General features: G+C 49.5%; 1 protein-coding gene across 1 annotated transcript in view; it reads left to right on the top strand.

Annotated features, from left to right (window-relative positions):
• Positions 1–26,779, top strand: part of LOC134401875 (1-phosphatidylinositol 4,5-bisphosphate phosphodiesterase gamma-1-like) — a 108,824-nt gene extending 82,045 nt beyond the window's left edge. The window contains exons 19-32 of the mRNA XM_063131195.1: positions 167–350; positions 3,319–3,396; positions 5,746–5,849; positions 6,895–6,991; positions 8,642–8,708; positions 11,436–11,599; positions 13,817–13,913; positions 15,303–15,527; positions 18,166–18,314; positions 18,455–18,569; positions 19,729–19,890; positions 21,764–21,852; positions 24,492–24,676; positions 26,179–26,779. Of these exons, the coding sequence (XP_062987265.1) occupies positions 167–350; positions 3,319–3,396; positions 5,746–5,849; positions 6,895–6,991; positions 8,642–8,708; positions 11,436–11,599; positions 13,817–13,913; positions 15,303–15,527; positions 18,166–18,314; positions 18,455–18,569; positions 19,729–19,890; positions 21,764–21,852; positions 24,492–24,676; positions 26,179–26,230 (1,768 nt within the window). The 3' untranslated portion in view covers positions 26,231–26,779. The remainder of the gene's footprint in view (positions 1–166; positions 351–3,318; positions 3,397–5,745; positions 5,850–6,894; positions 6,992–8,641; positions 8,709–11,435; positions 11,600–13,816; positions 13,914–15,302; positions 15,528–18,165; positions 18,315–18,454; positions 18,570–19,728; positions 19,891–21,763; positions 21,853–24,491; positions 24,677–26,178) is intronic.
• The last annotated feature ends 274 nt before the right edge of the window (positions 26,780–27,053 follow it).

The raw sequence follows: 27,053 nt of genomic DNA, 5'->3' as shown, positions 1-27,053 counted from the left end.
ACTGTTACCAAAACTGCTCATTCTCACAGCGCAGGATTCGACGTCCCACAGCTGAGCTGTAGTTAATGTTCGGAAAACTTCTCGACGGGGCTAAATCTGTCTTCCTCTCGTGTAATCCCGTTACGTCTCGCCCTAATGCACGTTTTCTGGGCTGCGTTGGCTGCAGGGCGGAGGGCAAGATCAAGCACTGCCGGATCCAGCAGGAAGGGCGGCTTTTCATGCTGGGCAGCTCGGCGGAATTCGAGAGCCTCCTCGACCTGGTTAGCTACTACGAGAAGCACCCGCTGTACCGCAAGATGAAACTGCGTTACCCGATCAACGAGGAGACGCTGGAGAAGATGGGCACAGCGGTGAGCAGTTGCTTTATTTATTTATTTATTTATTTATTTATTGCATTTCTATACCGCCCAATAGCCGGAGCTCTCTGGGCGGTTCACAAAAATTAAGAACATTCAAAGTATAAAACAACAGTATAAAACCATAATATAAAATACAATATTTGGCTCGCCGCTCTGACCATGTTACTCCACTGCTGAAATCTCTTCATTGGCTTCCAATTCACTTCAGAATCCAATATAAACTTCTCCTGTTGACCTACAAAGCTTTTCACTGTCTAGCTCCTTCCTATCTCTCCTCTCTCATCTCACACTATTGCCCCGCTCGTGCTCTTCGCTCCTCTGATGCCATGTTTCTCGCCTGCCCAAGGGTCTCTACTTCCCTTGCTCGGCTTCGTCCATTTTCTTCTGCTGCCCCTTATGCCTGGAACGCTCTTCCAGAACATTTGAGAACTACAAGTTCAAGCACAGCTTTTAAAGCTCAGCTAAAAACTTTTCTTTTTCCTAAAGCTTTTAAAACTTTATTTTGTTCTGACTTTATACTGTTAGTTTTACCCTACCCTGTGCCTGTTTACCCTACCCTGTGCCTGTTTGCATTCTCTTCCCCTCCTTATTGTTTTACTATGACTTTATTAGAATGTAAGCCTATGCGGCAGGGTCTTGCTATTTACTGTTTTACTCTGTTTTACATTGATGGTGCTATATAAATAAATAATAATAGTAATAATAATAATAACGGGGAGTCATTACACTTTTGCCTGGAGAAAGGTTTTCTTTGGGGCCTGGGGCCATCTTGTTTTCTCATTCCTGTCTTCTTCCAAAACCCTGGGAAAGGTCAGTGAGGGGGAAGCACAGTTTGCCATGAGTTTCCCTTCCATGCAAGAACTGGAATTTTCTCTGCTGAGGGCAGCCTTCAGTTATGTCCACGCATTCTTGTACGAAAACACCTGCCTGCACCTGCTGTTCCAAGACAGTGGGGGTGAGGAAGGCGTAGTGGCGAAAAGCCCCTTCAATACCAGTACGTGGATAAGTCTGAAGCAGCGTTGATGGAGAGTGGACTGTCTCCCAGCATGCACCAGTGTCTTTGGATTATGCTGCTTGGGTGTTTGGGGGAATGAAAGATCCCCTACTAAATAGGTATATCTGTGTTGGTTTACTTTGGCCCCGTTCAGAAGACACCTTAAACCATGGCTTTAACTACAGTGAATAAGGCTTTTTGCCTTTGTGTGTGTGTGGTTTAAGGTGTCTTCTGAACACGGCACAGCTTTCTGGCTTAACCACTGTGGTTAAAGCCGTGGTTTAAGGTGTCTTCTGAACACGGCCTGGCTTTCTGGCTTAACCACCGTGGTTAAAGCCGTGATTTAAGGTGTCTTCTGAACGGGGCCATTCAGTCCTGGTGAGCCGTGCCTCTTCCTTTCCTCTCTACCTGTTCTTGCCTTCCTTCCCAATTGTAAGCTCCTCAGGGCAAGGACCTCTCTCTTTTTCTCACGTTAATTTCTAAAACACCGCACGCAGTGAAGGTGCCTTGTAAATAATAGCAACAGCAACAGCCACTAAAATGGGGATGGCAAGTGGAGATATAAATTTCCATTCTGCCCTAATTTCTCTGATTTGACTTGGGAGCTACAAACGGGCAACACGACTGTTACGAAGAAGGCAGCAGTGTAGAACTGTGCCTCTGGCCCTCTAAAAGGGGTTCCATCTTTCTGAGATCACCTACCTCTCCCCACCCTCCACTTGTCCTCTGCCGTGCTCCATGCATCCTCTCCCCATTAAGAGGAATGAGAAAGAGGAAATAATGGATTTTCGGGCTGTTCTGAGCTGCAATCCTTTACACCAGTGGTTCCCAAAGTGGGCGGTACTTCCCCCTTGGGGGGTGGGGGTGGGATTGCATAGGGGGGTGTTAAGAGGCAAGGGGGAGGCAGGGGGTGCTAAGAGGCAAAGGGGCGGCAGGGGGCCGCTCAAGGCGGTCTTTTCCGAGAAGCGCCTCTCCAGAAGGTCTTAAAACCCAGGGCCATTTTTATGGGAGAAGGTAGTTTGGTCCCAAGCCATATAGGGGAAGAATCCACACATGTATTAATACCGTTTAAGAGTCCTTTTAACAGTGAATTGAAATGTTTCAAAAGCACTAAAACGCTAATGAAGAGACATACCCTGCTTGGTGTGCCCCGCCACGCCGGCTGCAAAACAGAGGCATCACTCTCTTTTTCCTCCCTCCCTCGGCAAGCCTGCGGCGGGTGCTTCCCATTTAAAGGGGCCAATTGAGCTACAAAATGACATTTAGCTGAAGCCAAAGTTTAAGAAATCGTACCAGGAGTTTTGGTTACAGAAGGAAATTTCTGATCGCTATCCTGCACTATGGAGAGTGGTTCAGAAGCTCCTGGTTACATTTCCAATGTCATATTTGGTGGAATGTGGTTTTAGCGTGGTCTGCCTACTTCTCTCCAAGCAAAGAAATCAACTCCAGATTACTAAACGTGGTGATTTAAGGCTCATGTTAAGTGACTTTAAACCAGACATTGGGAAACTGGTATCACTTCATCAAGCCCATCCATCACATTAAGAATTTACAGAATAGTGAGTTACTCTATCTACCCTAGTTAATAAATGTGATATCTTGCTAAATGACTGTCAGACTTTGAAAAGATGATATCACTGGATCAAGTTCATCAAGTATGTTTAATTGAATAAACTAAAAAAATGTAATTGGATTTTGAATAAGTATTCAATTAATTGTTACTGTTTTGAATTTTATTGTTATTCTCTTCCTTGAAAACCGCTATTCTGAATAATGATTTTTATAGTGTAGGGTAGGGGGCACTGGGCACGAGTTTGTGAAACCAAGGGGGCGGTGACCTGAAAAAGTTTGGGAACCACTGCTTTACACAGTTACCCGGGAGTCAGCCCCATTGAATACAGTGGGTCTGTTTCAGAGTGAACCGGCATAGGTTTATGTTGTTAATGGGACTCCTTTTCCTTGCAGGAATTGGACTACGGAGCCCTGTATGAGGTGCGGACCCCTCACTTCTACGTGGAAGCGAACAAGATGCCCACGGCCAGGGTAAGTGAGCGAGGCCTATAGGATGCTCTCTGCTGTTTGTTTGTTTGTTTACATTCTAAAACCATATATGTCCTGCCTTTCCATTATCACAATTAAAAACAAATTAAGAAACACTGACAGAGGCAACCGGTGAGATCAGATAAACTGAAAGAGCCACTTACCATTTCCTGGGCCAAGGATTATGGGGACACATTTCCCAGCAGCCTTTGCAGATACACTGCTTTCAACCTGGACATATTTTTTTTTCTTTTTAAAAACTGTAAACATATTGACTGCTCCCACCAACACCCTAGTCCCCATGAAACCTGTGAGAAAACAATCCTGAGTTGGATCAATATTACAGGGGTCACACGGCTTGGGACCTTGATACTTGAGGGAGCGCATCTCTCCCTATATCTGCCTGCCCGAGATCTGTTGGGAGGAGTACTTCTCCGTGCCCCACCAACGCAAGATATACGCTATGGTGGGATATGGGAGAGGCCTTTCTCTGTGGTGGCACCCTGGCTGTGGAATGCCCTTCCCCTTGGAGGCCCAACTGGCACTGGCTTCATTTCAGCACCAAGTTAACACATGGCTTTTTAACAAACCCTTTGATGGCTAAATCCAACAGCCTGCACACTGTCTTGTTTTAATTGGATTTTACTAGCCCCGTTCAGACAACACGCTAAACCATGCTGCTTAACCACAAAAGGGTTAACAGAATTTGATGGTTAAGCAGCGTGGTTTAGCGTGTTGTCTGAATGGGGACACTGTTTTAAAATTTCATATTGGTAGTAACATATTAATGGTTTAATTTGTTTTAGAATTGTATAATTATTGTTCTATTTTATATGTATTGTTTTATCTGTACGCCACCCTGAGATCCTTGTGATATAGGGCGGGATATACATGTTTTAATAAATAAAAAAATAAAAATAAGACTATGCTCTGAACATAAGTTATATTATAATTGATAAGTTACAGTGAAAGGGGGCAGTGTTGGGGGATACAACCAAATAGTGGATCACTCCACCAATTTGGGTTCCTGGCCACATATTTGCATGTTTTCTTCAGGAAGCTGCAGGACACTGGTGGCGTGGATCCATTATATCAGTGGTTCCAAATTGGTGGTCCGCGGACCTCAGGGGGTCCGCGTAACCCACCCAGGGGGTCCGTAGCACCATTCACCTATTAGCTCTGCAAAGGTCCGCATTTTAATAAAAGAAAATACGCCGTCTCCCACGCTCCATTTGCTTCAGTGGTGACGTCATGTGCGAAAGCACCTGCATGATTTAGCGACTAGCTTCAGAGATTCCTTCCCTGCACCTAATCCTGAAAACTCTTGGAGAAGGAATCCTTTTGAATGTGGTCATGTGCAACTAACAGCTCTATCTGCAGAAGAGCGAGATGCACTTGCTGACGTGACTTGCGATGGTTCATTGAAATCATTTTTCATAGACCGGACCAATTCTGGGTGAAGGTTTTTCCTGATTATAAGAAGTTAGGTGAAAAAGCTTTGAAACATTTAGCTCCCTTTTTGTTCTGCATATCTTTGTGAACAAACATTTTCGACATTTTGTTATATGAAGAACAAGCATAGAAATCGGCTCAATGTTGATCCAGATTTGAGATTAAAAGTAGGAAATATTGAACCGGATATGGAAGGGATTGTTCGGGACAAAAAGAGGCATGCTTTCTCCCATCACATTTAGGTTTAGTAGCTGCTAGACAAATCATAATTTGTTCAATTGTAAAGTAGACATTAGTAAAATTAAATTCGTCTTTATATTCCTAACTAAATCATTGTCATTTTGGCGTGGTAATATCACAAATACCACAAATTTTATGGTCTGTTTTTTTAGTATACCTAAAATCCTTTGCTTATTAGGGGCTACCCCTTATTTTCTCCCCAAAATTGCTTCGCACAGGTAACTACCATAGAGATAACACATTTTTCAAAAGTAGGGGGTCCATGGCTTGGCATTTGAAAAACAAGGGGTCCGCAGTACTTAGCTAATTGGGAACCACTGCATTATATGGTTGTCCCAGAGTTGGGCTGGGCAGGCAGGGATCCCAGTATCAGGGGTAGAAGTTCCTTCTTCTCCCTTGTGAACTACCTTTCTTGCATCGTATCCCAACCATGGCTGTATGTCCTTCTTCCCAGCAGCGCCATCCTTGGGGAAATAAGCATTCCGGTTCTTTTTAAAGCCTAGATCCTGGAAGCAAAATAAATTGTGCAGAACAAGCAAAGATTTGCTGGGCTGAATCTGCAGTTTTGTTCGGTGTGCAGACTGGGACTCCCTTCTCACTTAATTTTGAGAATGTTATTTCTAGCACGAACCTAGTGGTACCAACTCTCTTTCTTCGTAGTGTACAGTGAAGGCCTTGTATGACTACAAAGCCCAGCGGGAAGACGAGCTCTCGTTCTGCAAGCAAGCCATTATTCACAATGTTGACAAGCAGGATGGAGGATGGTGAGTCCTGCTGAATTCAGAAGGGAAGCAAGAAGCCGCCCCTAGGAAGCCGCGAGATCTTAGCGATAGTTTCTGTGTCGAGTGCAAGCTGTGCTTTGCAGGGAACGACAGCTTTACCAGTTCAGATGGTAAATCGTGGTTATTGCTAACTAGGAAAGGGAGGAGGAAGGAGCATGGCCAGGCTGACGGGGAAAAGCGGAAAAGGGAGGGGGGTTTGACTCCATGAGCCTGTGGGACACCTTCCGATCCGTAGTCAGAGGACCTGATGCCTGGACTCCGGCCCTGGTGTTCCCTAGGGGAAGCTCTGGGAGATCAAAACACTTGAGAAGTGGGTTGCGTTTGCCATGTGAGTCAGCCTGCAATCAGGGCTTCACTGTTCCAGGACACTATGCCACCAGTTGATCTCACTCTTCCCCGACTGGATCCTAACGTGGAATGGAATCCTTCAGCCTCTCCAACTGCATGGTTGGGGGAAACGACACCCGCCTACCTCCCCTACTCATAGAATAGAATCATAGAATAGTAGAGTTGGAAGGGGCCTACAAGGCCATCGAGTCCAACCCCCTCCTCAGTGCAGGGATCCACCCTAAAGCATCCCTGACAGAGGGCTGTCCAGCTGCCTCTTGAAGGCCTCTAGGGTGGGAGAGCCCACAACCTCACCAGGCAACTGATTCCATTGTCGTACTGCTCTAACAGTCAGGAAGTTTTTCCTGATGTCCAGCCGGAATCTGGCTTCCTGTAACTTGAGCCCGTTATTCCGTGTCCTGCACTCTGGGAGGATTGAGAAGAGATCCTGGCCCTCCTCTGTGTGACAACCTTTCAAGTATTTGAAGAGTGCTATCATGTCTCCCCTCAGCCTTCTCTTCTCCAGGCTAAACATGCTCATGTGTTGCCAATGAGAGACGTTGTGTGCTTGTGCGTTTTTTAACAGCTCCTTTCCTGTTTTCCCATCCCAACTGTTCCCCTGCCATTGCGTGCAGTGTTGGCCCCACCCCTAACGCTCCCCAAGTCAGTCTGCTTGCCTTGTTCCTGTTACCCCTTCCAGGTGGCGAGGAGACTATGGGGGCAAGAAGCAGCTCTGGTTCCCTGCCAACTACGTGGAGGAGATCATGAACACCTCCGCGCCAGAGCAGGATGAAGCTGTAAGTTCAAAGCCCCGCCCCGCCACTGCCTTTTCATCCGGCGCTGGGGCAGGGTCAGCACCACCATTTCCATCGCGAAACAGAGATCTATAACCCACCGGGTTTCACATTTTGAAACCTCACGCTTTGCCTTGGCCATGTCTGCGCTAACGTTACACTGCTTTTGACATGGTGTGATTGTTATTACCGTATTTCTTCAATTCTAAGACGCACTTTTTCTCCCATATAAACATCTCTAAAAACGGGGTGCGTCTTAGAATCGCGGATGTGTCTTAGGTTTTTTTTTTCCTATTGGTGGTACGGAATTAGGGTGCGTCTTACAATCAATGGCATCTTACAATCGAAGAAATATGGTAATTTCATTTGTGAGGTTGCCAAAAATCAGCCGCCGAACGCAAAGTCCCCTCAAAGAAACACAGTTCCACAGTTTCGTTGGAGGTCCCTGCTCAAAGGGGACCCGAGATGCCGAGGAAACAATGAGCTCATTTGGTTCTGATGCCATCGTTGTGCTCTGTAGCCTCTTCCTTCTTCTTCCCCATCTTCCCGCTCTTGCCGTGGGCGGTGTTCTCATTCCACGACTGAGATGAAGCCAGTTCTGGCCTCTCAGTCTCTCCCGGAGCAATCTCTTCCCTTTCCTTATGAGGTTTCCCAGTTCTCCCCTCTACTCCCAGCACCCCGATGCCAACAGTGCAGGATTACGCTGCAGGGAAATGGTTTCCATTAGGTGCAAAGCAGGCCAGCGTCAGGGAGTTGGCAATATGGATGAGAACGGGAGACCTTTAGGAAGAAGGTAGCGGACATCCTCCTAAAGGTCTGTGGACGTGGCTCCCTGGGGTCTGGGGTGGGGGGCTGCCTGCACGTGGAGAAAGCCCTGCGGTGGCTGTGGGTCTGCGCTCCGTCAGTTAGACGACGTAGGTGCAGGATCACAGGGAAAAGCGGGGCATTTTGAAAAAGCCAGGGATTTACCCCAACTTTTCCAAGGGAAGCGACGTCAACACATCGCTTCTGCCGTGTTAACGTCGCTCCGCCGCCAGTCTGGGCCGACCCAAGGCAGAGCCTAGTGGAAGGCGAACAGTGATTGGTCGCCTTCCACCAGGAAGAGGGCAGAGGCGGCTCCAAGACCAGGATGGCTGCCCAGAAGCCCCGTGGTCCCTCCTCGGCATTGGGACTACACAGCCTCAGGAGAGTGAAAGCGGAGGGAGGCGGCGCCAGCCCAGCACTGTGAAGGCAGCCCCTGGGTGTGATGTTTTATCACAACGAAGGTAATTGTGGGGTGGGTGGGGGGGCATAACAATCCCTGTTTTAAGACACTTTTCTACAAGGCTAATGAATTTCTTGATTAACCAGGACACTCCTAGTACCTGCATTTAGAGCTTTGTCCATTTAAACTGATTAATCAATTAAAGTGTGTAGCCTGTCCTTGTACAACATATTTTATGTCTATTGGTTGATGTGGAGTTGTTAGTTTTAAATAAATGTGTAGCAGTTACTCTTGTGTCTGGGCAAGAGAAGCAGGAGAGCCTGAAGGTGCCACGGAGCAGGGCCCTGCCTGGCCTCAGGTCCTCCTGTTCCTTGCTGATTAAACGCCCCTCCTTTTCCTTTTCCCCTAAAGTTCTCTACTCTGCCCTTTTCTCTGTCTCTCTCTTTCAGTCGGTAGAGAACAGCCCTCTGGGCAACTTCCTGAAAGGGTTCATTGATGTCCCTTCCTGCCACATAGGTGAGTGTCCGTCAGAGCTGCCGCTGGAGGCGGGAGGGGCTACCAGTGCACCCTTTGGGAGGGAAGGAGCCGCGCTTGGATCCACAGACGTAGTATCCTGGGAAACAGACCTCATTGGCGTGGATCGTAGCCTTAGAGCAAAGCTCTCAGCCCTGATTTGTTTATGGAACATTTTTCGTCCACCGCAGAGCCAGTGTGGTGTAGTGGTTAGAGTGTTGGACTGGGAGTCAGGAGATCCGTGTTCTAGTCCCCGCTCAGCCATGGAAGCCCACTGGGTGACTTTGGGTCACTCACAGACTCTCAGCCCAACCCACCTCACAAGGTCATTGTTGTGAAGATAAAATGGATAGGAAGAGGAGGATTATGTACGCCGCCTTGGGTTCCTTAAGAGGAAAAAAGGCAGGATATAAATGCAATAAAAAAAAAATCCTGGGTGGTGTTCAGATGAATTAAAAACATAAAAATTCAAGATAGCAATGAAACAAAGCACATGATAAATCCAAGATAAAGCCAGCAGCAGGGATAAAAACAATGCAGCACAAAATAAAACCAAAAGTAAAGCCAGGGGGAAGGACAAAACAGCGTGAAGGCACTGAAGGCACTAAAGGCACGGAAACAGTTCCTAAAATGCCTGGGGGAAATGAAAAGGTCTTCACCTCTCACCAAAAGACAGTGGTGCAGAGGTAGTTGGAAACTGCCATTTGGATGAGGAGGAAAGGAAAGGAAAGGAACCTCTCGTGCAAGCACTTGAGTCATTGCTGACTCCTCAAGGGACGCCTGCTTTCGCTGACATTTTCTTGGCAGACTTTGTAGCGGGGTGGTTCGCCATGGCCTTCCCCAGTCGCAGTTGTTTTGAAACCAATGTTTTGGTTTGGTTTGGTTTGGTTTGAAACCAATGTTTTGAAACCAATGTTTTGAAAGGAAAGGAACCTCTCGTGCAAGCACTGAGTCATGACTGACTCTTGGAGGGACGCCAGCCTTCGCTGATGTTTTCTTGGCAGGCCTTATAGCGGGGTGGTTTGCCATTGCCTTCCCCGGCCGTTATTCCCTTTCCCCCAGCTAGCCGGGGTACTCATTTTACCAACCTCGGAAGGATGGAAGGCTGAGTCGACCTGAGCCGACTGCCTGAGAACCAGCTTCCGCTGGGATCGAACTCAGGTCTTAGGGGAGAGTTTTGGCTGCAGTAACTGCCGCTTACCACTGTGTGCCACACGGGGCTCATATTCGGATGAGGAGACCGCCACGCAAAACAGGGGCATCGTTCTCCCCCTTGCCCTCTTTAATCCCTCTTTAATCCTTGTTTGGAACTCGAATGGCCACAAAATGCCACCCAAACGGTACTACTGGGACTGAGGCACCTCGGTAAGAAGAAGCAGTGAGGAGAGAAGCGTCTTGTCCGGATAGAGAGCATCGTGTGTCCGCATGGCGGGGGGTGGGGTTGGGCAGAAGGTAGGACCCTGTCCAACTTCTGGTGCTGGGATTCTTGCGAAGAATGCTGGAGTGGGTGGACCTTGGTCTGATCCAGCAAAGCACTTCTTGCATGAATTCCCTGTAGCAGGGGAGCCTCATTCATTGGGGCTGGATTGTGGGGGGTGGGGGAGGGAGGTCACTGCTCCCCACTTTCCCCCATCAGACCCTCCTGATTTGGGAAGAGGTGCTGCTTTGCTCGAGTGGTGTTTCCCTGCGGGCGGTTTTAGTGGTGGTGGAGGTCAGCGAAATCCTGTTCAGTGTTAAGTGCCTTCATTCATAGAACCTTCAGCACCGCAGCAGGGCTGCACGTACCAAACGCCGTGCAAGGGTACTGGTGGGTTGGGTGGGTTGGGTGGAACAAGTGGGTTGGGTGGGCCCAGAAGGTTTAGAAGTGAGGTGAGTGGGTGGGCGGAGCCCAAAGTGTTTGAGAAACACTTGCTTGGTGTCCCTCCCAAAAGCGTTTCCATCCAGAAAAACACACATTCCCATAGATCAGCCTTCCTCAACCTGGGGCGCTCCAGATGTGTTGGACTGCATCTCCCAGAATGCCCCGGCTGGGGCATTCTGGGAGTTGTAGTCCAACACATCTGGAGCGCCCCAGGTTGAGGAAGGCTGCCATAGATTGTCTTGAATTAAATAACCACATTTCTGGGAATTCTGATCTAAATTAAAATGATGGCTTCCCACATTAGAAATATTTCCAATAATTTTCTCAAGTCAGAACCTCCCCCTACAAATCCACACTGGAACCAACGTGAATTCTCTGCAGCACGTGCAGCAGTGCCCACAGACCCTCCCTCTCTCCACAGGGCCAGCCCCAGATCACGAGGGCCTTCTGGAGTAGCCAGATGCAATAGAAGGTGGGGCTGGTGCACCTTTCATAGTTGGGGAGAAGAAGAAATTCCATGCAAGCTGCACCAGCTGCTGAAATCAGCTCTTCTACCCAACTATGCAAGGTGCACGAGCCCAGTCCTCTTTTGCATCTGGCCACCCTAGGACGCTCTTGAGGCTTGCTTTCCTCCGCTAAAGGGAAGAGCCACGCCCCAGCCAAACTCTTCTGTGCCAGCCCCCTCTCCGCCTTCCCCAAACCAGAATCATAGAATCATAGAATAGCAGAGTTGGAAGGGGCCTACAAGGCCATCGAGTCCAACCCCCTGCTCAATGCAGAGAGCAGGAACAGCCAGTTAGCCTGCTTGGAGCAGTCCTCCATTGGGAGCCTTTTCCAGTAAAGCCACCCCCCCTCTGGTATCCTTGTAGTTATCTCCAAAGACGGGAGGAGCTCCAAACCATTTGTCTTCACCATCCATTCCCAGCAGATGACCCACCCATCCCAATCGCTGGACGTTGCCACGGACACCCAGGAAGAGCTCAACGACTGGGTGGCCAAAATCCGGGAGGCCACGCAGAATGCAGATGCCAGGGTGAGCGCATGCCCAAAGACGAGCTCTGAGGGGGTGGGTGGGTGGTGATTCCCAAAGACGTGAGTTGGGGGCTCCTTGAGGAGGCCCCAGGACGGGCGGAAGAGAAAGGGAGAAAGGGAACGGAACAAGCAAGCAGAGGAAGGGAGGCGCGAAAGAAGGAAGGAGGATTCCGGCGACTCCCTTAAAATTGCTCTAGAGGTCTTGATTAAAAGCAGACCTACGATCTTACCCCATACAGAAAGGCAGGTGCAAAGCGACGGATTGTTTTAGCCAATCCACGACAACTTTTCAGCATGCACCTCTAGTTATATTCCTGATTTGTCCTAGTGAGGTTCAATATGTTCCCTCTTATGCAGGGAGCACTATTCTGTTTTATTTGATTGTATATATGTTTGTAATGGCTCTGGCTACACAAATAAACTTCTTTTACTTTACTTTACTGAGACGCCCAGGGGGTTCAGCCTTCTGAGCCCCGTGGAAGTGGAGGGTTTGAGTGGAAGCAGTGATTTGAGGCTGCTGTTTGGAGAAGGCTCCCTGAACTGGGGTGTGAGAAGACAGCCTGGCTCCGGTGCTGTAAAGGATGATAAATCTTTAATGGTATTGTCGAAAGATAAGATTTTTTATTTTTAAAAAAACTCCAAAAAGCTCAACGTTTTGGATACCAGGATCCTTCGTCAGGAGCATTTTCTGTGGAGCGTCCTCTTCGAAAGCTGTGTTTTCTATCTAAAAAGCTGTTTAAGCCACAGCTTTCGAAGAGGACGCTCCATAGGAAAACTGTCAACCTTTGCTCCTGACGAAGGGTCCTGGTATCCGAAACGTTGAGCTTTTTGAGTTTTTTTAAAATACTTTTTTTTTTAAATCTTTCGACAGTACCATTAAAAGATTTATCATCCTTTACAGCACTGGAGCCAGGCTCCCTTCTCACACCGCTTAGTGGGCCTTTTTCTCCTTTTTTCTCATCTCCGTGAACTCGGGGGGGGGGCTCTATACTAGAGGGTCTGCTTTAAGGGGAGGGAAGGAGGCTGTACTTTCTTTCTACTTCCTATTTAGTTTACTGCTAAGCTGGCCACTTAGAATCATAGAATAGCAGAGTTGGAAGGGGCCTACAAGGCCATTGAGTCCAACCCCCTGCTCAAAGCAGGAATCCACCCTAAAGCGTCCCTGACAGAGGGTTGTCCAGCTGCCTCTTGAAGGCCTCTAGCGTGGGAGAGCCCACCACCTCCCTAGGTCACTGGTTCCATTGTCGTACTGCTCTAACAGTCAAGAAGTTTTTCCTGATGTCCAGCTGGAATCTGGCTTCCTTTAACTTGAGCCCGTTATTCCGTGTCCTGCACTCTGGGAGGATCGAGAAGAGATCCTGGCCCTCCTCTGTGGGACAACCTTTTAAGTCTTTGAAGAGTGCTCTCATGTCTCCCCTCAATCTTCTCTTCTCCAGGCTAAACATGCCCAGTTCTTTCAGTCTCTCTTCATAGGGCTTTGTTTCCAGACTCCTGATCCTCCTGGCTGCCCTCCTCTGAACAGGGGCAACCAGGGGGCAGGTTTCAGATTCCTCAGTGAGGCCTGATGGCGTAAAACTGTCCTGAAACGTCATTGCCTTTTACTGCCTTAGTCTCAGAGTCTGACTCAGTTTGTTTATTTATTTATTTATTTTATTACATTTATATACCGCCCCACAGCCGAAGCTCTCTGGGCAGTTCACAAAAGTTAAAACAGTAAACATTAAAAGGTATACAAAATTTTGTATCACATTTTGTGATAGTGGCTAGAGTGTTGGACTGGGAGTCGGGAGATCCCAGTTCTAGTCCCCTCTCGGCCATAGAAGCCCACTGGGTGACTTTGGGCCAGTCCCAGCCTCTCAGCCCAACCTACCTCACAGGGTTGTCGTTGTGAGGATTAAATGGAGAGGAGGAGGATTGAGTTCTTTGGACGAGAGAGAAAAATGGCGAGATATAAACAAAAATAAAATACATCTCCATATGACCACAGGTTTAATTTCCAATCTGCCTTATCCATTTAGCGTTGATGATTAGGCATATGAAAATGGGGAAGGCTGTGTTTTGCTTTCTGTGGGAGAAGCAGCAACCCTGAAGATCTGTGAGCAACGTCCAAGACTAAGATTAAGAACAATGTTGGGATTCCTTTGTTGTCCGTATGTGTGTACGTGTGTTTTGCGCCCCTGGTTCATTCTGACTTTTGGCCCTTGTATATCTTGCATAGATGCAGGAAGGGAAGATCATGGAGCGGAGGAAAAAGATTGCTCTGGAGCTGTCAGAACTGGTCGTTTACTGCCGCCCGGTGCCCTTTGATGAGGAAAGTGAGTCTTGAACCTACCCGTGCACTGCGCTCAACATCTAAGGTCCTCCTCCAGGTGCCTACTCCGAGGGAAGCTCGGAGGATGGCAACAAGGGAGAGGGCCTTTTCAGTGGTGGCCCCCCGACTGTGGAATGATCTCCCCGATGAGGCTCGCCTGGCGCCAACACGGTTATCTTTCAGGCGCCAGGGCAAGACTTTTCTCTTCTCCCAGGCATTTTAACAGCATTTAACAATGTTAAGTTTGTTTTTAATGGACCCCAGAATTTTTTTTAAAAAATGGGTACTGTTGTTTTTATACTGTTTTTATGTTTCTGATGGTTTTTTGAATCTTGTATACTTTTAAATGTTCACTATTTTTAACTGTTGTAAACCGCCCAGAGCACTTCGGCCATGGGGCGGTATATAAATGTAATAAATAAATAAATAAATAAATAAATAAATAAATAAATAAATATCCATCCCTGTCCATAGGGTTTAACAATAGTCAAAGAATTCTAGAATCGTAGAGTTGGAAGGGGCCTATAAGACCCTAAACGGCTTGAGTGTTACTTTATTTATTATTTATTTATTACACTTATATACTGCCCCCATAGCCAGGGCTCTCTGGGCGATTTACAGAAATTCTAAAATTAAGATAAAAGCAAGTATACAAAATTTTAAATTCTAAAACACAGAACAGATACACATAAAGCATAAAGCATTAAGCCTTATGCCCCTCTCTGTATACTCTTGGGGGGGGCGTACATTTATGTGGGGATGTGAGGGCCTTCTTGGCTGTGGCACCCCAGTTGTGGAACGCCCTGCCCTCGTAGTTGCCACTGGTGTCGACTCTGTCTTCATTTTGGCGCCACATTAAGGCCCGGCTCTTGACCCAAGCCTCCGGCTCTTACTCAGGGCAGCTCAGTTTTGATTTGGTTGCTTGAGTTACTAATACTGATTTTGTAGCTTTATGCAGAGATGGGTTTTTATTATTGTATCCTGCCCTGAGGTCAATTGATATAGACCAGATTAGAAATATTTTCATAAATTAAACAGACCTGAGTCTCTCTCCTTTGACACTCTGAATTCCTGCCTCTGGGTGCCTTTTCCTTCCCTGCCAGGCGCCTGGAGCACCTGAACATGTGTGGGAGGGTACACTGCTAGGCCGAAGACGGACATGAACGGAGAGTAGGGGAGCGCTGGACTGCCCGTCCGCACCTACTTAGCAAAGCTGCACTATCGGAGGCTCTGAGACGATTCGCTAGGCTCAAACTTACACGCTCCGAAAGCCGGTGACTGATGCCACCTGTGTTCACTCACTCCACATCGTTGTGGTGATGTGATGACCCTCTTCCACTCGGGCCCCGTGATCGCCGGCTTCCAAAATACCTTGGCCTGTTTTCCCTTCCAGAGATCGGCACAGAGAAAGCCTGTTACCGGGACATGTCCTCCTTCCCCGAGACCAAGGCGGAGAAGTACGCCAACCGCAGCAAGGGCAAGAAATTCCTGCAGTATAACCGCCGGCAGCTGAGCCGCGTCTACCCCAAGGGGCAGCGCCTCGACTCCTCCAACTATGACCCGCTGCCCATGTGGATCTGTGGCAGCCAGTTGGTGGCCCTCAACTTCCAGACGCCCGGTAAGTCCTCCCTCTTTGTGCTAGCTGCTTCGCTTCTCACACAGCTCAGGCGCTTGCTGTGCCCGGGCAGGGTCCAGCCTTTCTTCTGGGGAGACGGCTCCATGGCAGGGTTGGATAGCAGCGGAAGCGGATTTTGGGGTGGGTGGGTGGGTGGGTTGGCAAACAGGCCGAAATTAAGCAAACTGCCGAGGGACGGGATTGGTAGCAGACAGGGCCGGGGCTCTCACGAGGCAGGGTGAATCCCCCACCTCAGGCAGCAGGGTGGGAGGAGTATCAGATTGCATGCGCTCTCCTCCCCCTCCCGCCACTCCAGGAATGCCCCCACTACTGCTCTGGAGAGCCCCACCGGCTGCTATCCTGCTGTGGCAGAACGGGGCCGGCAGGACTCCTCGGAGCTGTGGCCCTGGAGAGCGGCGACCACCCTGCTCCCCTTCTTGGCAAATGCCGCAGTGGGAGAGTGGCCACCAGGGCTGGTGCTACCCTAGAGGCCACTCAGGCGGCCGCCTAGAGCGCCAAGGTGAGGGGGGCGCCGAACGCCGCACCTGGAAGCCGCTCTCCCACAGCGGCTCTGAGAGGGCGGCTTCTGGGCACACCATTCTGAAGCCGCCCGCCCGCCCCAGCGTCCTGGCTTTGCTTTGGCTGGGCGCCCACCCGGCCAAAGCGAAGCCATGCCTGCCCCCCCCCCCTCCAGCATCCTGGCTTCGTTTCAGCTGGGGGGCACCGAAGCGAAGCCAGAACGCTAGGGTAGGCGGGCGGGCAGCTTCGGAACGGCGCACCCGGAAGTCGCTCTCCCAGAGCAGCTTCCGGCCGGGCGCACCGTTCCGAAGCCCCCCCCCCCATTCCAGCGTCCTGGCTTTGCTTCGGCTGGGCGCCCCCCCCCCCCCCCAGCGTCCTGGCTTCGCTTCAGCTGGGTGGGTGAGATGGTGCCTCGCGCCCAGGTACGCTGGGGTGGGGGGTGGGTGGGTGAAAGCAGCTCACTTTCCTAGGGCGCAAAATAGTCTGGCACCGGCCCTGGTGGCCACCCGCCCTCTAGCTTACTTTGAGGATCTCAGAGTGAGCCACAGGCGGGCTCTCTGTAGGCCCGTATCAGTCCCACGAAAGCAACGGGCACGGCTCTTCAGAGAGCCCACGGAATGTCAACAAGGCAAAGGGGGCAGGAGGGGATGCACAATGAATGGGGCGGGGGGACAGTGAGTGACAGGTGCAGTAATGTGTGTGCATGCATGCGCCAGTTCTGGCAACAGGTATCAAAAGAGAAGACCAGGCCAGACCACTTGTCCCTTTAGCCTAGTCTTGACTGCTCTGACCGCAGCAACGGCTCTCCCGGGTCTTCCCCATCACTTCCTGTCTGATCCTTTGAACCAGAGATGCTGCCGGGGGATTGAACCTGGGCCTTCCTGTTTGCCAAGCGGGGGCCCTTCCGCCACTGAGCTGCGGTCGCCCCCCCCCGCCCCCCCAGGGCCTGGCTGGAAAACAGGGACCCGTAAGGCCTGGGTGAGGTCTGATGGGGTCAGATCCAGCACACAGGATCAACCTTGGCTCCCCACATCCGAGGGTTTCAGTGCTGCTTTTGCTTTATTCCCTGCTGCTGGGCTAAGATACCAGTTGAGATTCAGACAACTGGAGGGGGTGGGGTGGGGGGTGCAGCTGCCTTCATGCCCCCTGCTTTGTGAGCATTTCAGCAGCATCTGGCTGCGGCCCACAGCTGGAATCAAGACGTTGGATTAGAAGCACAAGCCGTGACCTGCTCCAGCAGGGCTTTCCTTAGCCTCCCATTCATTTATTTACAACATTTGTGTATCGCTCCGTATCTAAAACAGATTCCGGAGCGGTGAACGTAAGAGGTAAAATAGCAGGAAGATAAAAAAGATTAAAACACCTTATTGAAATTATTAGAAACAGGATGCCAATAAAAAGGTTGTCACACAGAGGAGGGCCAGGATCTCTTCTCCATCCTCCCAGAGTGCAGGACGTTGAATAACGGGCTCAAGTTAAAGGAAGCCAGATTCCAGCTGGACGTCAGGAAAAACTTCCTGACTGTTAGAGCAGTGCGACAAGGGAATCAGTTACCTAGGGAGATTGTGGTCTCTCCCACACCAGAGGCCTTCAAGAGGCAGCTGGACAACCCTCTGTCAGGGATCTTTTAGGGTGGATTCCTGCCTTGAGCAGGGGGTTGGACTCGATGGCCTTGTAGGCCCCTTCCAACTCTGCTATTCTCTGATTCTATGAAAAACCGTGGCTGGCCATTTAAGGGATGCTTCCTGGAACAGAAGTATTTTCAGGAGCTGCTGGACGTGTTCTACCTGCAATTCTCTGCCTCCTGAGCACTGATGTAAGGAGCCAAAGAACCTGCATTCCAGTCCCGTGGTGGGTCCAGTTTCCCTTCCTGGACCACCTGGAGCCGTATTTTCTTAATAAGACTTATTTTATGTCATGCGAACATGCATGTGCCACTTCACGCGCAGGGGAGACCCCCCCCCCCAAGCAGTTCTCTTGAATTCTTCCTTCGGGGCTTCACGCGCGTCCTTCCGGTTCAGCTCACCTCCGCTTCGCCTCCGGACCCCTTGGCGGTTCCATGGAACTTGCTGCAACATCACACGGTTTCCCTCTGAGCTCTGATGGGTTTTTGTGCTTCCAGACAAGCCGATGCAGCTGAACCAGTCGCTGTTCATGCTGGGGGGCCGCAGTGGATACGTGTTGCAGCCGGACATTATGCGAGACGACCTCTTTGACCCCTTTGACAAGAGCAGCTTGAAGCACGTGGAGCCCATCACTGTTCAGCTTCAGGCAAGTGGACGCGGGTGGGTGGGTGTGTCTCGGAGAGGGAGAAGAGGCCGCCGCGCCCCGTGGCCATCTCCCATCCCACGCGGTTTCTTTGGCAAACCTTGCCGTTCCCATTTAACCCAATTCAGTCTTCCTCCCCACAGATCCTAGGGGCCCGACACCTCCCCAAGAACGGCCGTAGCATCGTTTGCCCCTTTGTGGAGGTGGAGGTCTGCGGCTCCGAGTTTGACAACAGCAAGAACAAGACGGATGTCGTGGGTGAGTGAGCGAGCGAGCGAGCGTGCCTCCCGGCATGTCTGTCCCTGCGCGCACGAGAGATCGGGGGTCCTTTACCTCTCACAGAGCAAAGCTAGTCCATCCCGATGCCCGCGCACTCACGCAAAGGGCTTCCCCAGCCCAATGACCGCACAGGCGTCTTCGGAATCACTCGCCACAAACTCTGGTTTTGCACACTTCCTATTTACCCCCAAATGTGATTGAAGCAATTTGCCTCCCTGACAGCTGAGACGGCCCATTCCTTAGGAGGAGGGTGTTGTAGATGTTCAAAAGGCGGGGAAAAGACACCCGTCGTACACAGAGTGGAGCCATGGGGACGTAGGAAGCTGCCTTGGGTCCACCTAGCTCACGGTCTTTGCCCAAGTATTGTTTGAATTCTGGCTTCTAGGGAAATTCAAGTTTGAATTAACATTTCCCCAAAACATTCCTGGGCAGCACATCTTACTAGACCTTGCCTCTCCCACGGCCAAGTAATTCATTCATTTTGCTTTGTTATATTATCAATCCTCTGTATAACGTACCACAAAAGAGGCGTGCCTCCATTCCTTTGTCAGGCATGGGAGGGTCTTTTAGAAGCAATTTTCTGTACAGGGGCAACTGATGTTGGACTGCAGTACAGGCTCAGACAAAGGCCTCATTCTCATTATTGTCAACCTGAATTGGATTGTACCATTTCAAACCGCAGGTGGGGGACTCGCATGATGTGATGTTCCCATCATTTAAAAAAACAAACACTGCAGATGGAAAACTAGTATCTCAGGGAGAAGGATTGCCGCTTAGCCTTCTCCCTGACATACTCATTTTCTATGTGCAGGGATATATATATATATATTTTTCCTTTGGAGCAATGCAAGGTCATGCAAGTCCTCACCTGCAGTCCAAAGTAGCACAATCAAGACACAGGTTGACCACCTCAGTGAGAACGAGGCCGAAGTCAGCAGAAGGATGGCTCCGTTCTTCCAATGCAGGGCTGTGTGTGTGTGTATCTTTTTGCAATGGGGTGTGCTCCATTTTGCCTAGGGGAAGGCAGTGCCCCACACAGAGGCCTTGGCCCCAGCGGGAAACCCTCTGTGCCTATCTGGATTCCTCACAACCTGCTGTTTTCTTTTGATTTGTTTCCCCCCTCTGGTCCCCTCCCCAGCTGACAACGGCCTCAATCCTGTCTGGCTCATCAAGCAGTTTGTCTTTGACATCAACAACCCTGAGTTTGCCTTCCTGCGCTTTGTGGTCTATGAGGAGGACATGTTCAGCGACCCCAACTTCTTGGCTCAGGCCACCTTCCCCATCAAGGGCCTCAAGACAGGTACAGGCAGAACCTCCACCTGCCCACCTCCTGCCCCTGGCTTCCTTCCTCCCTCCCTCCCTTCCTTCCTTCCTTCCTTCCTTCCTTCCTTCCTTCCTTCCTTCCTTCCTTCCCCTCAATAACCTACGGCACGGAATTTGCCTTCCTTGGCTGGGGCTCTCCACGGGGTGCTGAGGCCAATGTAGCACATTCTCCTTCAGCCCCATTGGCCAGAGATGCCGTGGAAATGATGAAGCACCACCGCCTGCTTGGTCTTTTTTTGGAGTGGGTGGGATGACCCACACTTTTACTTAACAATGGGCCTGTTCCGACGATGCTTCAGGCTCTGTGGTTAGTGAAACTGGTTCTCTGGGGTTAGCACTAACCACAAGCCGTGCCGTCGCACACAACACTTTAAGCCACGGTTAGAGCTGCTAACTTTGATGCAGACGGTCTGACTGGGGTTAGTGAGTGCGAAAGCAAGGAAAACCCCGCAGGGGAGTAAAAAATAGCCAAAGGCAAGGGCGGAACCAAGTAATCTTCTGCAATATTATTAGTAGTAAAAGGTTTATTAAAGTCCCAGGTGCCTACACGTTTCAAACGCGGTTGCGTTCTTCCTCAGGGCTTTATCTAAAAAACAAAGAAATCCTTTGTATCATAATATTTACAATTAGAGGCATTTTCCAAGTAACTATACCTTAAAAATTTATAATATCTAGTTAGAAAAACTTTAAAACAATATGTATAATGATATATAAATATATTGTACAATATGTATAATGATGATATATTACATCTTTTTTGTTTGCAATTTGTATGTCTCGTTATAGATATTGTTTTAAAGTTTTTCTAACTAGATATTATAAATTTTTAAGGTATAGTTACTTGGAAAATGCCTCTAATTGTAAATATTATGATACAAAGGATTTCTTTGTTTTTTAGATATTATTTATTATTATTATTTATTTATATAGCACCATCAATGTACATGGTGCCCTGAGGAAGAACGCAACCGCGTTTGAAATGCGTAGGCACCTGGCACTTTAATAAACCTTTCACTAATAATATTATTGTAGAAGATTTCTAGGTTCCGCCCTTGCCTTTGGCTATTTTTTACTCCCCTGGGGTTAGTTGAATGAGCAGGGTTTAGCCAAACACATCGCTCAAGACACCTCCAGCCTTCCTCAACCTCAGATATGTTGGACTACAACTCCCAGAATGCCCCAGCCAGCTCTGGCTGGGGCATTCTGGGAGATGCAGTCCAACACATCTGGAGCGCCCCAGGTTGAGGAAGGCTGGCTTAAACCCTTCTGCTTAACCAAAAGCCTTAACCAGCAGAGTTTAAGGTGTCTTCTGAACAGGCCCGCTATTATTTATTATTAAATTTGTTCCTGCCATTACTCACTTAACATTAATCTAGCCCCAACAGTGTGCTAGGAGCTGCCTTGAGAGCCACTTTTGGTACAAAGGGAGGGAGGAGGGGGAGTTTACAAAGTAAATCCATCGAATATTTATAGAGCATTTTCAGTATACGAGGTGGTTCACAGTAAAGGTTTTCACATTTGCACCTCTCACCCAGCTCTTCTCTGAACGTTAAATAGCACCAGACCCAGTTCAGATCCTTGGAGGGGACCCCACATATTACAAGCCTCCATTTTGTGGGGCCTCTGCATCCTGTTATTTAAACAGTTACTAATCCGTAAGAGAATCCATCCTCTGGCGGCAGACAGCTTGTGCCGTGACTGCTGCGTTTCCTCAGGAGTGACTTCGGCAAGAGCGTTTTGAACATGCAGGAATCCAGTCTCTACTGGATCGTGCTTGCATTTGTTTTGCTATTCGGCTGTCTGATTGAGAGGATTTCTCTGTTCCATTAAACTTCGGCCCCTGCCTGCAGGTTACAGGTCGGTGCCGCTGAAGAACAGCTACAGCGAGGACCTTGAACTTGCTTCTCTGCTGCTCCACATTGAAATTGTCAACGCCAAGGTAGGCGAAGTGCTTGTGCTGTTTGAGATCCGCTGCTGGTGTTGGAAGGCAGGACCATCATTTGCACATGGTTGATCCTTGCAAATGCCGGATAACACAGGTCCCAGTTAAGAGCAGGCACCTGTAGGGCTCTGTGAACCTTCTTACCTTTGGCTTTCTACATTTAGACCGATAACGTTCAGAGGGCAGTTAAAGCAAGAGGTTGAGTTCATTTAAAAAATAATAATTGGCGTTCTCAGGGTTTTAAGGATTGCTGTAATTATTCTCCTACCAAAAAATGCAGAACTTCTTGCATTTGGACATGTGTTGCATTCACGACATGCAGTGCTACAGCAAGCAGGGCCAATTTAGCATTGCTGTTCATAGAAGAGCAGAGTTGGAAGGGGCCTACAAGGCCATCTAGTCCAACCCCCTTGCTCAATGCAGGAATCCACCCTAATGCATCCCTGACAGATGCTTGTCCAGCTGCCTCTTATTTATTTTATTTATTTGTTTTATTACATTTATATACCGTCCCACAGCCGAAGCTCTCTGGGCGGTTTACCACAATTAAAAATGGTAAACGTTAAAAGTATACAAAATTTAAAAACCATCAAAAACATTAAAAAAACAGTATAAAAACAACAGTATCCATTTAAAAACAACAATTCTGGGGTCCATTAAAAACAAACTTAACGTTGTTAAATGCTGTTAAAATGCCTGGGAGAAGAAAAAAGTCTTGACCTGGCGCTGAAAAGATAACAATGTTGGCGCCAGGTGAGCCTCATTGGGGAGATCATTCCACAGTCGGGGAGCCACCACCGAAAAGGCCCTCTCTCTTGCTGCCATCCTCCGAGCTTCCCTCGGAGTAGGCATTCGGAGGAGGACCTTAGATGTTGAGCGCAGTGTACGGGTAGGTTCATGTCGGGAGAGGCGTTCCATCAGGTATTGTGGTCCCAAGCCATGTAGGGCTTTATAGGTTAAAACCAGCACCTTGAATTGGGCTCGGAAACATATAGGCAGCCAATGCAAGCGGGCCAGAATCATATGCTCAAACCTCCCTGTTCCAGCTATCAATTTGGCCGCCGCATTTTGCACAAGCTGCAGCTTCCGGACCGTCTTCAAAGGCTGCCCCATGTAGTGGGCATTGCAGTAATCTAATTTGGAAGTTACCAAAGTATGGACAACTGAAGCTAGGTTATCCCTGTCCAGATAGGGGCGTAGCTGGGCCACCAACCAGAGTTGGTAGAAGGCTCTCCGTGCCACCGAGGCCACCTGAGCCTCAAGTGACAGAGATGGTTCTAGGAGAACCCCCAAGCTACGAACCTGCTCCTTCAGGGGGAGTGCAACCCCATCCAGAACCGGTTGAACGCCCCCCATCCGATCAGAGGAATGCCTCTAGTGTGGAAGAGCCCACAACCTCCCTAGGTTCCCTTCAGTCCTCTCCCTGTCAACTTACCCATTGTCTCTTCTGCCCTCACCACGATTTCGATGAAGTCCATTGTTAGCGTCACCTATAAAACCTCATGGCACATTAATCACATTACCCTACATAAGATGCTGCAGCACCCTTGGGTGCTTTGTCTGTTAGTATGCAAATGCTCCTTGATCCCTAACACCTGAAAGCTTTGGCTTTTAACTTAGGGATATAATTGACACCATACATGATGTTAAGAACATCAGAAGAGCCCTGATGCTGGATCAGATCCATGGTCCATCTAGTCCAGCATTCTGTTCACAACCCTCCCACCCATGTTCCCCAGCAACTACCCAGTTGAATTTCAAGATGTCTGGCTGTTATTTTAATAATGTATTAGTTTTATATGTTTATGAGCCTCGTGTGGCGCAGAGCGGTAAAGCAGCAGTTTCTGCAGCCGAAACTCTCCCCAAGGCCTGAGTTCGATCCCAGCGGAAGCTGGTTTCAGGCAGCCGGCTCGGGTCGACTCAGTCTTCCATCTTCCCGAGGTCAGTAAAATGAGTACCCAGTTAGCTGGGGGAAAGGTAACAACGGCCGGGGAAGGCAACGGCAAACCACCCCGCTATAAGGCCTGCCAAGAAAACGTCAGCGAAAGCTGGCGTCCCTCCAAGAGTCAGTAATGACTCAGTGCTTGCACGAGAGGTTCCTTTCCTTTCCTTTTATATCAGCCTTCCTCAACCTGGGGCGCTCCAAATGTGTTGGACTACAATTCCCAGAATGCCCCAGCCAGCTGGCTGGGGCATTCTTGGAGATGTAGTCCAACACATCTGGAGCGCCCCAGGTTGAGGAAGGCTGTTTTATATGTTTATGTATTTTATAGTATTTTTGTATTCTGTTTTGTTCCTCGCCTCGATCCAGAGGGAGAGGCGGGTAAGAAATATATTATCATTATATTATTATTATAACCGGCGCACACAGGCTTCCTGCTTCGGATGCTGGAGGTATTCCCAACACAAATAATTTGGACAAGACCCACCTTTTCACATTCCTGTGAATATGTGTAGTAAAGATGCATAAGGACGAGCTTTCTTGTCACTGTGTCTAGCCAGCCCCATCACACAGATGAAAGGGAATACGCATGCCGCCTTTTGAGCCTCTTAGAAAAGCAGCCGCAGAAGCCGGACCGCGAGCACGGCTGCCTCCTCTAGGAGCGCGTGAGATATGTCTGTTTCATGTGCCGCAGGAAGAAGATGACGAGAACTTGTACTCCTCCATCCAGCAATTGCGCGACCGGGCCAACGAGCTCTCCAACCAGGTGTCCAGCTTCGAACACAGCAACAACGCCGACTCGCGTTATCAACAGCGCCTGGACGAGCTGCGGGCGGCGCAAGAGAGGCTAATGGAGCTGACGGAAGTGCGCAACAGGAAGTGAGTGGGAGCCACCAGGCCTCCTGCCGTTCTGGAAGGGAACTCCTGCCCCACTTGGGAGGGTCCTCGGCCCTTGGTTTATTTATTTAGAGTATTTTTATCCCGCACACCAGCCAAAAGGCTCTCTGAGCTGCTTACAATGTATCAATAAAGAAGACAGACCCTACCCTCAGGCTTACATTTTAAAAAAGACACGACACACAAGGAAAAGTGGATGGGGAGGGAAGAGGGAGAAAAAGAGGGATTGTAAGAAAGGAAGGAAGTTGGCATTACACAATTGTTGAGGGAGGCACTTCTATGCATAAGGAGAGCAAGGAAATAAGGGTGGGACCATTTGAGGGGGCACAAAACCTTCAGACAGGTAAGGCTGGTGGAATTGGAGGAGAAAAGGTCATGGATGTGACAGGATACAAGAGCAGAGAGAGAAGGTAGGGGCAAGGCCATGGGAGACTTCAAAAGAAGCAAATAGGAATTTATGCTGGGTTTGGGAGCCAACAGGAAGACAGTGTAGGAATTTGGGGAAATGTGTTGCATGGTTACAGCAACAAGAGAGGTATGTGATTTTGATGACAAAGTTCCGGATAGAGGTCAGGGTGACCAAGGTGAGACCATGGAAAACCAGAGAGGAGGACATTGCAGTAGTCAAGGCTTAGCCAGCGCCCCATTTCCAGCCTGCTTGATTTGCCCTCTGCCCTCCTGTCAAAGACTTCTCCTGCGTCTGCTTCTGTTTCTGCTGCCCGCACACCAACACACCAGGCTGCGGCTCTTCCTCTGGGCGAGAGCTGCTCTAGTCTCTAAGCTCAACGGAAGAAAGGCCTCCAAACCGCCAAATCTGCCAGATATAATCAAAGGCACAGAAGTGGCTTCGGCATTAACGAGAGGGTCCAAGAAGTGCGAGAGTGTGGCCCGGTCCAGACGACACAAACCGTTGGTTCCTCGGGAGTGAGCATGTTGGCTCCTGACTGTTCCCACTGTGTGAAACAGCCCAGGTTAAACTATGGGTTCTAAGTCTGTTCCTCCTCCCCCTCCCGACAATCCATGTAACCTGGGTTATTGCAGCAGCAGTGGGCAAACAATCAGGAGCTGGTACGGTTGCTCCCTCTTGCCCATTCGCAACAACCCAGAGCTTGTTTAAACCATGGATGGCTGTGTCATAGACTCATAGAATAGCAGAGTTGGAAGGGGCCTACAAGGCCATCGAGTCCAACCCCCTGCTCAATGCAGGAATCCACCCTAAAGCGTCCCTGACAGGTGGTTGTCCAGCTGCCTCTTGAAGGCCTCTAGTGTGGGAGAGCCCACCACCTCCCTAGGTAACTGGTTCCATTGTAGTACTGCTCTAACAGTCAGGAAGTTTTTCCTGATGTCCATCCGAACCGGGTCAGCATCTCTTGTCCTCTGCTCCGCTAGAATCAGAGGCCTCCAAACATGTCTGTAGCTACTCTGGGGAGGGCCGAGCACCTTGAATTCTTCAGCCTAAAGCCATGTTCTTTTTTCCAACGCAGGTTGATGGAGAAGAAGAAACGGGACCGGCAGTTGGCCAACAAGCGTAACTGAACCAAGGCTCCTGCCCCTGGCTTGCCCCTGCTACTGGGAGCCTGGAGCGGCCTCCCCCGTCTCCCCACGTAACCCCAGGGAGGCCTTTGATACCAGCTCTTACCCAGACTGCTGCCCACGTCCAGCTGGCTGCCTGGTCGTGGGGCAGAGGCTACCGTGGCTGATGCCACCACCGTAGTAGGCACGCGCTCCTCAGCAGTGCTGGGAAGCTGGGGCTTTGCTGGCCATTTCTCCATTGTAGTAAGCAGGCTGGCAAGATGAACACAACAGCCTGCTCGGAGGGAGGCCAGGCCATTCCCACAGGCCTCATCACAGACATTCAGTGTGAATCACTCCATTGAAAAGTTTGGTTGAGCTCATTTTAATCCATAGCTTTTTCCTTCCACACAGACAGAGGAACCAGTTCTTTTTAATTGAAACTCCCACGCACACACACACTTTCTTTTAGGGGGGCAACTTATGGCAGTGGCAGAAGTCTCTAATATCACTTCCCCAGAGAGCTTCACCCCCACCCCACCCCCACACACAGTACAAACCTACACAGCTAGCTGAAAGGAAGCCAAAAGCCTGGAAGTTGGAAGCAGGGGACAGAGGGATTGCTGAGAGTCATAGCTGGATCAAGAGGGCTTGCAAGACAGCACTGGGCAAAGAAGATTTCAAGAGTGATGTGTAACACGAGACCACTGAGTGGGAGCGAGACTCACGAAGGGCAGGGGGGTATGAGGAAAGCCAGGGTTAAAGATGCTCCCTTAGTGGTTCAGGGTTTCAGTGTGCTGTGACCCAGAGAGACCTGTACCTCTTTTCAGCCCCACAGCTCCCTCCT

This window comes from Elgaria multicarinata, chromosome 7 (genome assembly GCF_023053635.1).
Source record: "Elgaria multicarinata webbii isolate HBS135686 ecotype San Diego chromosome 7, rElgMul1.1.pri, whole genome shotgun sequence".
Lineage (NCBI taxonomy): Eukaryota > Metazoa > Chordata > Lepidosauria > Squamata > Anguidae > Elgaria > Elgaria multicarinata.
This window is presented reverse-complemented; position numbering and strand designations above follow the sequence as displayed.